The sequence below is a fragment of the Anthonomus grandis genome, chromosome 10, assembly GCF_022605725.1.
Source record: "Anthonomus grandis grandis chromosome 10, icAntGran1.3, whole genome shotgun sequence".
NCBI lineage: Eukaryota > Metazoa > Arthropoda > Insecta > Coleoptera > Curculionidae > Anthonomus > Anthonomus grandis.
Window position 1 is genome coordinate 10,035,134 of NC_065555.1, and position 11,990 is coordinate 10,047,123.

Consider the following 11,990-nt stretch of genomic DNA (forward strand, 5'->3'; position numbering starts at 1 on the left):
GACTTTTGACCAAACTTCTAGGTTTTGTGTAATCAGTAAGTCTATTTAAAAAAAAAGGACAATTATTTTCAATTTTCAGTATTCCACAATTTCCAGGTTCCACAATATCTTAATCTTATCTCCCAACTCGGTTTAATTCCTTTTCTTTTCAGCTATGAAGATGGGGTGGGTGTTAGATATAGACACGTCAGCTATGATAGTTTCTTTGACGCAGCAATCGTATATGATAGACCCGTTATAGTAGATCGTAAACTTGTTAAAGTATGTTCTCAACAGCATAACCTTTTTGTTGTGAAGTTTCTTGATGCCTATAACTCCTTCATCGCGAGGAAGTCTCATTATGAATCTGCTTGAGTTAGGATGGTGTTTGTGTTGTCGAGGTCCGTCTCGGTTCACGAAATCACTCCAAAATAGTAATATAATTTTGACTCTTGCAGTCAGTAGAAGTAACATATTGATTCCATTTAATACATTCTGTACTGATTACTTTTTGAGTTGCTCTGCGGTTTTGATAGACAACTTTAAATAATTAATGCTTTTGGAGTCGCTAATAAGTTTAATTTGTCTTGTCTAGTGTAAGCAATAAATAATTTCAACCTTGATAAGATGTTATTTACTTATAATAGACCAACGAAGATGCATGATTTTATGAGCATGAACATAATCAAAGTTATCCTAGTCTCCGCAAATCTGTTTATCCCCACTCTATATCCCCTCTTAATTGGGACAAAGTTCGGCCGACATCTATTTAAATACCGTGAAATTCATCTGTTGATTAGTATTGCAAATTGCTATAATATATAAACATCTATTTGCCCAGCAAGCTCTGAACGCGATAGAAACCGGTAGTGCAATAATAAAATTTTTAATTTACCTATTTATAATTTTAGTGTTTCCATTTACTTGAGAGTTTCTATAGTGAACTGTGTGGTCCTATAAGCATACTCAGTGTAAACCAAAAAGTGATTCTTGGACCAAATCGGAAACTTTTGGTAGCTATTGCTGTTGGTTATAACATGGGAAAATCGTTGCTTGCTTTCCCAGTAAGAGTCATTTACTTGATTTTATTAAGAATGTTACTATTTGTGATTATTTAAAATTAGATGAAATTTTTCTGTGCTGGTGACAAATTTTTAGGTTTAAATGTAATATTTAAGTACATTAGGATGTTTAAAAAAATTTTTTGGCAATAGTACAATAACTTTTGGCAGAAATTTTAATACTGTAAATTATAATTATTTTTATTATACTCTGTGTCAAGCCATCTTGTTGGGAATACCTCGAATCTTAGTCAATAGCGATTTTGTATTTGCTGCAAATTTTCGTTTCCATAGAATATCCTCATGTAAAAACAAGATGGTGTGTCCTATTTAGCTTGATACATACGCAAATGCCTACGAACATTCAAACTATTTTAACATTTTGCCGCATTTGTTTACATTTAAATTTGATACATTTATGCACTTCTGCAAAAAGTAATTTGGTTTTTTGATTTTTCTATTTTTAAAAATCATTTTTTGTTCAAATTCTAATTGGATATCTTGAATCACGTTTTTGAAAATATTGAAGAGAGCCATAGATAATATAGCCAAAATAAAGTATGTTTTAATTATATTATGAAAATAACCGTAAAAAAAACTCAATTAGTGTTAGATCAGAGTTCTGCCCGGCTATTCTGTTGTTCACATGTCCCCAATCCAGAAAAAGCAGACTGTGAAAAACTGTCTGTTATCAATATGTAATTGTTCGTCCTGTTTTAGTAATGAGTTTATATAGAGGTAGTTTTACAAGTATTATCATCGAGGACACAGAATAAACGATCTCATAAATAAATAACAGTAAAATAATAAATAAACAATAAAATAAACGAGATCGTTTATTCTGTGTCGAGGATCACTATTATTTTAACAATATAAGGCTGTTATCGAAACATTTATTAACAAAACATATAAAATGCATGTTTTTTAATCTCTAGATTGTAAGTCAGTAGTTTTTAATAACGGAACCTATATTCATCGCTGAATAAAATATTATTTATTAACTTGAAAGTACTACACAACATTCCTGTCATTTTCTCATATCTTTGGCCAGGGTCTGGTTCACAAATATATTTATGTGATTGTCAATTGTACTTAAAGTAGGATTACTCCTTACATACTTTTAAATATCTGTTATAGTTACGTCCAATTACAACAAACAAAACATGAATACATTTTTTTTTGCCAATTAGTGTAAAAACATTTTTAAGAATTGCCTGAAAGAAAGACTTGAACTGAAACACATCTTGTCTGCTAATGACATTTTGTCTGAATATTACTATTTTGCCTAAATATTAGTCTGGAAAATATTAATATTTATCAAACACCAATTTAATAAATAAATAATCCAAGAATTACACAAAGACTCTGGACAAATAAAAATTTTACTTTCAATAATAAATATTATGTTATTTTTGGTATATTTATTATTAATGAAACCGGATTAATTAATTAATTTTTTTTCCACAATTAAAAAGAAATTAAATAATAAGTGAACAAGAATAGACGATAGTAGGTACTTTTAATGATTGTTGATGTTTAAATACTACGTTCAGATTTTTTTTTAATTGTTGTGACTGACGTGTTAAAATATCCGACCTACCTTCACATCTCCGCGCGAAAACAGCCGATAACATATATTCTTAACAATACTTAATATTGAATTAAGTAGCAGTTAAAAAACATCATGCTATTTTTACAATAAACAACACACGTTTAAAATTTTATCTTCATTAAATAAATAAAAGGTAATAAAAACCATATACTAGCATTACATAAATATCTGTCAGCATATTTTAGAAATACAAATAGTGAATTAAATAGGTAATAGCAAAATAGAGTCCTAGATTCTATAAGGGCATGAAAGGATTAATGAATGAATAAATGAATTGAGACAGTGGGCATATCTCCCCAGCGAGTCTCTCTATCAAGAAGACTCTTCATTAATTCCGCAGCTACAAATTTCGAGTACGCTCCCTTAAGTGACCAGGCACCCAGGTAAGCTGAACCCTGCAGCTCTTCTTCACCAGTTTCTCTAGGATCTTTACATATTCCAGTACAAGCTTGGAGATGAACTTTTTAGCCGTAGTAGCTTATTGAAAAAAAATTGATACAATGCAAATTATGCAATACAATATATTACCTTCCTTCTTTTTCACCTCATAACTTTTCAATAATCTTTGAAGATATTTTTTGCATGAGATTTGCTGTTATTCAAGTTTCTACTCTAATAATTATGAGCGGCTGAGGATCAATATCTTTATGCTCGACACATGTAGCACATAAAAATAAATTTGTATTTATATTTGTGAGTGGAGAATGTCTTCAAATTTTTACCAAGTGCTACAATACTTATAGATTTCGGTCAACCTGGAAATTTTATTATGGTACATTGACAATAGAAATATTGTCGAAAGAGATATTAAAACGTGAGTCTTCTAAAGAATATAATATTGGTTTCATTTTCAGAACAATTTACAACAATTACCGTCTAAAGATGGCATTGTTATAAAATCTGATAAGACTGTCTCCTATAAGAAGTAAGTACAGTGCTACAGTACTGTGGTATCATTATCAGACGAAGTAAACTGACTGGTAATGTCCATATAGGTCCTCATTATCAGCAGTAGAACCCGTAATTTATCCATAGTGCACGTCTTAAAATTGCTGCTATTTAAAGATCTGATTTTCAGAAGCTGTTGATCAGGTGTAATGATGCCTTTAGGAGCGAAACACGTGTAACCTATTTTTTCAATATAAATATAAGTTTGTGACTTTTGACTAAACTTGTAGCTTTCTTGTAATAATTATAATTATAATAATTGCCGCTATTACTATTCGTAACTTAAAAATGTTCTTAAAATCCTGGTGGTCTTCAGGCTGACGTGCAGCTTTTTTGAAATGGTGCGAGTGCTCGAAATTACAATTTGCATGGTCATTTTGTCCAGGTTCTACAATTTCTTAAGCTTGTCTGCCAGCTCGGTTGTTGTAGGTGGTATCGCCACGTCTGCAGTAATTTATTTTTTTTCTTTGTTCCTCAGAATGACGTCAGGTTTGTTAAAGGATACGTAGCGATCGAATATGATAGACCTGCTATCTTAAAACTCTTTAATAAAATATGAAGCTTTTTTTTCATGAAATATGATAAGATACTCTATAAAGAAGTCAACATTCAAAATTAAGTGAATGTAGATCACGTATATTAGAGAAAAAGGCAACAGCATCGCAACGCCACACGATCGCATTGTTGATTTCACTGATACAACTAATCTTTACCAGTGACGTCGTCAAAAATATTTACATGATAAATATTTATTATTAATATATTATGCATTAAATTTTAAGCCACTTATCTAATAAAAAGCATTTTTATGGAAATTAAATATTTTATATTTATTATAGATTTCTTAATCCAGTCTTAATTATTCTACGTTTATGACGACGGTTGTCTCTTGATATGATGTAGTGACAATATCGGTATTTACTTGTGAAAAGATCGGCCTAAATCGCCTTTCCCCCATGGTGCGGCACAAACGGCACAAGTTTTTACTATTCTAATAATTCACAAAAACACTGAAATGACTCAACCGTTTTTCTTTTTCAACCAAAGCCTAAAGAAAAAACACAGAACTTCACAAATGCCGAATGTAAACAAAAAGCCGTTTGTCAAGATGACATTTCGCAAGATGACATCAGCTTTTGCCCGCAGTGTTGCCATTTCAAAGTTTTTAGAAGCGGTTTTATGAATAAGAATGTTATTTTTGTTTGCTTTGAAGATGTTATCTTTGCGCTTAAAATAGCCTATATCTATTTCTACTTTTTATTTTTAATCCAAAATCAATAAGTTAAATTAACATTATGATATGTGTTGATATATAGCTGAGAATTTCCTCTTTTGAAAATGCGTGTAAACTTGACAACAGAAAATCGACGAATCAGTTTGTAAACAAAACACCCCTCTTGCTCCTGTGTACATGTTGAACTCAAACAAAGTTGTTCTTTACTAATTCTAGCCTTTCAATATTCTATAAGCCTGCTATAGTAGATCGAAAACTTGTCGGTGTCAATGACTTTTGACTGGGTGTGAACTTACTAAGACAGCATAAACATATGCCTAGAATATCTTATTGGCATATCTATATCTGCCAGGAATATTTCTCCCTTGGCATATAATAGGCATATTCACCCATATAGCACATACCGCCTTTACTTCTTTTGCTTAACTACCTTTCTTCTATTTTAAAATAAAATATTTAAAATAGAAGTTTTATTTATCTTAAAACTTAGTATGCTGGAATATCTAACAGATGAAGAATTAAATATTCTATGAATATCTGTAAAATATATGCCAGGAATATTACTTTTGCATATCAAATATTTGGCATATTTTGTGGGATATTCCAGACATGTTGCAATATATTTTATCAAATGAGAAATGGTAGCATATTTTACGGATATTGGGTACTATCTAGGTATAATAGGGTACCTTCGACTTTCCGCGATTAGTTCCTTCTTGTAGCATAGGGCATTGCAGCAATCGGGTTATGCCAGTGTAGATAGCGGGTTTGGTCAAATTGCAGGCTGCTGTGACATGTTGGGTTGTTTCTGATTTTTCTTTGCACTTTCTAAACATATCATAATCAAATCAAATCAAATTTTATTCAAATTTAAATATTCATACAATACATTTGAGTTCTTCATAGACATTGTTTTTTTTATCAACAATTTTTGTTTAATCGGTATCTAGAGGTTGATACCCCTGTATGTGCACTGAAATATTACTTATATTCTATTTCCTAAAAATGTAAATATATCATATATATGTATACTACCAATACCTTCTATCTTCAATTCTGGTTTTTGCATATAGGAGGTATTGGTAGTAAACAGTCGATACTCATTCATTTTCCTATTTATGTACAAGTGTGGAATTAAATCCAATTTTTTTACCCTATGACATAAGTTTAGAAAAAGTTTCATAATTATTTACAATAAAGTCCTTACACTTTTCATTAAAAATCTTAATCCTACTTTTTTTTATTTGGTGGTATAATTAAGTGTCTATTAACATTTGCTCTTGTTTGATGATGATGGTTTTCGAATTTTATTAGTGTTTCTTTTTTATGTATATATGTACAAATATAATGCATGTATAAACAGTCTAAGTTGCAGATGTCGCTGTTATACAATGATTTAGTTGGATATCGCCTATCTTTCCTAAAAATTATCTTTAATATGGAGTTTTGTATCACGCGTAATGGTTGTAAAATACTTTTGTATGTACCACCCCCGCCATACTATAAGGCCGTGCCGCAGCAATGATTCCACCAGAGATTTGTGTACTAATTTGATGAGTTTAATGCAGAGAAACTCTCTAAGAAGATAAAATTTATGAATTAAGGTGCAAACTTTTCTTGTGAAATATGATATATGTTCTGTCCTTTTTAAATGCTGATCAAAAACTATTCCTAAATATTTAGTTTTCTTTACCTCTGGTATAAAACAGTGGTTTTCTTTACTTGTCGAAATTTCAGTAAAATTCGGTCTACTTGTGCTTGTTAGCGAAAATGGAATATAATTTATTTTGGATAAATTTAGGGACAATTAAGAGGAGTCTAACCATTGTTTGACAGAACCAAAACCTCGCAACACTCTTTGTTTTGCCTCTTCCCATGTCTTACCAGTAAAAACAAGTACCGTATCGTCAGCATAGGATATAATTTTACCAAATATCATATCTCTCTTTTCCCGCCATACTATCTAAGAGCTGCTTATCCCCTAATTCATGTACTGATGTAATGTGAAGAGACTTCTACCGGTTGAATTATATGGCTAAGCTTATCAGGTGATGAAGCATAAGCAAGTTTGAGGTCATCCATGGAGAACTGATGAGATATGGTATGCGTAAAAGATAGACTTTATGACTTTCTTGGGATTATAAGAAAAACCTCTATGAACTCGTCGAACTCGCTAGTTTTTTGTGAGTGCTAAAACATAACTAAAAGCAGGATTTACTTCTACAGGATACAAAACAATATATGATGATTAATAATGATGATGAAATCTTTTTCACTAAAAAGAAAACGAATTTCATATGTAAAGATACAAAAATTGGACGGCAGGCAAAAGATGTTCTGATCTGCAACTATTTATCTTATCCTTTTTAAGACAAAATAAACATATAAAATGTGTACATAGTAATTGTTAAAAACAAAGAAAATAAATGCTTATATAATTTACGTTTTTAAGTTATAAAATAACAGACCGTTCAAACATAATAGCATTGCTGCTAAGACATTACAACCGAACGAATAGCTATAAATACACTTTTAACACACAAAATTACAATAATAAAATTAATATAAGAGCCATATCAGATATTTAGAAAGTAATCGAAAGTCTAAAAAATTGCATTTTTTCTTATTGCAGTACAATATTTATTTTTACTGTTTATTTATTCTACACACAACTTAAATTCAATAACAATAAGGAGATACTTCCTATTTTGGACCACGCTATATATTCTTTTTAGGAATACCTCATACAGCAGCCTCTTCTCTACTAATATCAACAATTGGTATATTCCAGAATCTATAGGCCTCTAAAGCTGAAATGGCAGCTCACAGACCGAAAAGAGTATATCCTGGAACCGTTTCGGTAAGTATTTAAATAACATTTTTATTACTAATTGGTTGTCAATATTAAAGCGTTTTTTTCGTTCGTTAGGTATGAATTAAAACAATCTAAATTAGTCAACTAATTTATTTACACACTTCACTACGAAAACATGATCACTTAAGACTGCTACAGATATTTATTTTTACTGTATATTTCACTGAACTGACAACGGACATCTGCGATGCGGCTCCTTATATACTCGATGAAACGCTTCGGAAGATTCTCTCTTAACCTTCTAGATGTCGGGCGGTGTACTACTTCTGTCATTCCGGCATGACGGAGAATCAGCTGGTTTCTCGCTGTTTACAATATCTATAATCTTTTCAACAAAGTTATTATTTGCATTTAAAGTATACTTATAATGTATTGTAATAAAAAAAGTTGTAATAAACTTCAAACAGCAAACGTAATGTAAATACTGAATATGCATAATTTATTGCAAATTGCTTCTTAAATGGCAACCTCTACTTGCCTATCTATTCTTATGAATATGTTCTTCAAGAGAACATTAAAGCTAAAGTATGACAACTACAACTTAAATTATACTAACTAAATAGATATATGACCAGCAAAGAAACTTTGTCTTTACTTACACTAGTTCTTAAAACTTTTGTATGGTCATGATTTTCTATTATCTTACACATAATTTAACAATATTTTACTTTTCTAAAGTTTCTTACTTTAAGAAAAGATTCGACACTGTGACATGCAACACTTTGAAAACAAAAGCCGGCCATAGATAATAGCTTATTAAATCCCATGCAATGTGGTAAAAAGTACGTGAAAAAAACTGGTAGTAGAATATCCGACTACGACTACAAATAGCAGCCTAACAAAAGAATAATTCAGAAAAAAAGATCTCGTGAGAAAACAATACCACACAGTTAATTAATTCCTTGTGATGTTTTTTTCACACCAAAAAAACAATTTTGGTTGTTTACCCAACATATCCATGAATATTCTTAAAATACACGATTGTTGAAGTTCTTGATAATGTCTGTCAGTCGGCATATTAAAATTTGAAGTGTAGTTGGAAGCCACAGACTCTTAGCCTCAATATCTCTTGAATCTTCTCGTTTTAATCCTATTGGCTTTTTAGTATCTATAGAAACGTATCATCCATTTTTCTCTAAGAAACCAAACGAAAACAAAACCAAGGTAAGAACACAAAGTCACGGTCTCATCAAATCTCAATTTAATCCTTTCGAAAGCTGATAAGGGTAATTGCCTGATTATACTTAAGAGGGATGATTACATAGAGAAGGTTTTGGATTTTTTGGGTTCCGGTGACTTTGTTAATGTAAACAAAGACCCTACTAGTTCTTTTTTCTCCAAGATTAAACAAACCCTTGATAGGTGTAATCTGACTTTAGAATTTTTTCATACTAGGAAAGAAAAATTATACCCTATGAATCACAGAACTCCTTTCCTCTACGACCTTCCTAAAATCCATAAACACAATCTCCCTATTAGGCCAGTAGTATCGTTTGTAAACTCGCCTTGTTACAACTTGTCAGCCTGGTTAAATACCACACTCAGAGATGTAACTGGTTTCAGAAGTACTTATTCCACTAAAAATTCAGTAGAGTTGGAAAATTTTTTAAAATATATCTGCATACCAAAGAGTTTAAAACTTTTTTCTCTGGACGTTAAGAACTTATTTCCAAGCATTCCACCTGGTGATTGCCTTGATCTAGTCAGGTCCCTTTTGCTTAAGTCACCGCTTGACAGATTTATTGTTGATGATCTTTTAACACTCCTCAAGCTAGTACTTGATCAGAATTTTTTCGTTTTCAACAACAGGTTTTTAAGACAAGTTGGCAATGGGGTCTTTCCTCTCTCCTCTTCTGAGTGAGATTTTTATGCACCATTTGGAGAAAAGGATTTTCAATGGGAAGTTTGGTGCTTTTCTCACTGTATATAGGAGATACGTGGATGATATTTTTGTGGTTTGGAATGGAAATAATCTAGAATTGGCGGATTTGAAGAAGAAAGAGATGGAACTTCTGGATGGAAAGGTTGCCTTTTCTTGATATGCTTGTTTTAAAAAATACCAACAAACTTAAATTTGCGATTTACCGCAAACCCACCACTACGGACAATGTCATCCAATACTCCTCAAACTCCCCTTATTCCTACAAATTTGCCTCTTTTAATTCCCTTTTCTATCGCCTTTTCAACATCCCTTTTTCTAGAGAAGCTTTCCTTGATGAACTAAATATAATTAAACATATTGCTTTTAATAATGGTATTCCACTTGATATAATTAATTGCCTTTATTCTAAATTCTATAATAAATACAAACTCACTTACAACTTAATCCATCTTAATAATGAAAATAGTCAACTTTTTAGATCAATATTATTTTTTTGGTAATATTTGTTTTCAGCTTGCAAAGTTTTTCAAGTCTACAAATCTTACAATTGCTTTTAAAACTACAAACAGTTTAAAAGGGCAGCTAGTTAGTACAATAGATAAGGCAGATTTCTTTTCTAAATCAGGGGTAAATTCATAAGGATGTAATGACTGTAATGCCATTTACATAGGGCAGTCGGGGAGAAAAATTTCCACCAGAATAAAGGAACATACAAGTTTGGTGGACAGGTACAGGGATACTGACATGATTGAAACTAAATCGGCGTTTGCAAATCATTTATTGGCCTCCTCACATGGTTTTTCTTTAACTCAGGGAGCGGATATTTTGCACGAGTGCTCAAAAGGCAAAAAACTGGACATGTTGAAAAAATGGAAATAACGAAAGCTAAGAAGAGCCCTGTCCTTGTGTGTGTGAACGATATTTTCACGTTTGAACCTCACCTCATTTATACCAACCTTTCTCAAAGAATTTAAAGAGTCTTTTCCTTTTCGATTTTCTATATTTTTAGTTTTTATTGTTAAGATTGTTTACTTATATTCACACTTATTAATATAGTTCGTATTGTTCCCCGTGTTTGATTATGTTACTTGGTGGCCTATGGGTTAGACGCACGCCTGTAAATCTAAAGGTTGCTGGATCGTTCCCCACTGGTGACATTTTACATTTTTACTTTTTTATTTTTTAAGCATATATTTTTATCTATGGTGGGAATTGTTAACTTAACCTAGCTTTTTTTTTGTTGTTAGTTGTAATGTGATCTGTGTAGGTCTAGGTAATGAGTTTTATCATAATTTATAAGCGTTCTTGATGATGCTCCGATAGAAACGAAACACGTGTAGCTTTGAAAAAATTATATGGATTTGATGAGACCGTGACTTTGTGTTCTTACATTTGTTTTGTTCTTAGTATCTAGTTAATTAAGATGTAATAAACTACAATTATTGATTGAATATATGGACCAAAAGCTTTACGATGCGCAAATTACAAACGACTGCAAAATGTTACATTAATTGCCGAGCCTTAAAAAAGATTATTTACACATGAATCTATCCCAGATGCAAAAGATCAACAAAAACGCGATTTCTGCGATCTCGAAAAAGTAGTCTCAAATAGACCATATGGACGACGAATTCTGAGCTGGGAAAAGCGGATGCAAACAAATTGCTTAAATGTTGAGTATAGTTTTTATTTAAATTGAATCGGATTACGTGAACGTAGATGGAATGATTCTTGTATACCAGTATCTATTAGTCAGATTGCGTGGTAAGATATAGGATGCTCTGGTATCCCATTGTAGTGTAGACGCAATTAAAAATCGACGAAATTAGACAAATTTTTTTGCAAACTACTTAAGAATTTTGGTAAATATTTTATTGGGTTACTGTTTGGTTATATATATTGTTATATTAACTTTACAAAACTCTTCTTTCAGATAATTATCTAATAACTGCAACCTTCTTTTGCAAAGATTTTCATATAATCTTAACCAGAAGACTTAGTAGAGACTTCAAATATTGCATCTGTGATCTATGAAACAGTTAATCAACTCCGAATCTATTTTAAACCTTTAGATTGAAATATTTTAACTCTGTTTAATTCTTTTCAAAAATTAACAAACACGAGAAGAATAACAAATGTAAAAAATACTACTTTCAACCGATATTTTTTTTAGATGATAGAGCAGCCAGCTTCAGATGGATTGGGTAAATTTAGATACCAATCAGAAACTGGTAGTGGACGAAGAGCAGGCTGTTTATTAGGAGTTAATACTACTAATGATAATAAAAGTTTTCCGAAAATCCGAATCCAGGTGCAGGACCCAAATTATGCCGAGAAGGAACTCTTACTGATAGTGTCTTGTGTCACAACAGAACAACCATATTTGCAAGTATTTATTG

General features: G+C 31.4%; 1 protein-coding gene across 7 annotated transcripts in view; it reads left to right on the top strand.

Moving 5' to 3' along the window:
* Positions 1–11,990, top strand: part of LOC126741139 (embryonic polarity protein dorsal-like) — a 33,256-nt gene that overhangs the window by 14,308 nt on the left and 6,958 nt on the right. For 3 of the 7 annotated variants that reach the window (XM_050447475.1, XM_050447478.1, XM_050447477.1), the window contains exons 2-3: positions 7,570–7,694; positions 11,765–11,976. In XM_050447475.1, coding sequence (XP_050303432.1) covers positions 7,650–7,694; positions 11,765–11,976 — 257 coding nt within the window. In that variant the 5' untranslated portion in view covers positions 7,570–7,649. Of the gene's footprint in view, positions 1–573; positions 1,044–7,569; positions 7,695–11,764; positions 11,977–11,990 lie in introns of those variants that run through there. The other 4 variants (XM_050447480.1, XM_050447481.1, XM_050447479.1 and 1 more) reach the window with 3 other exon arrangements.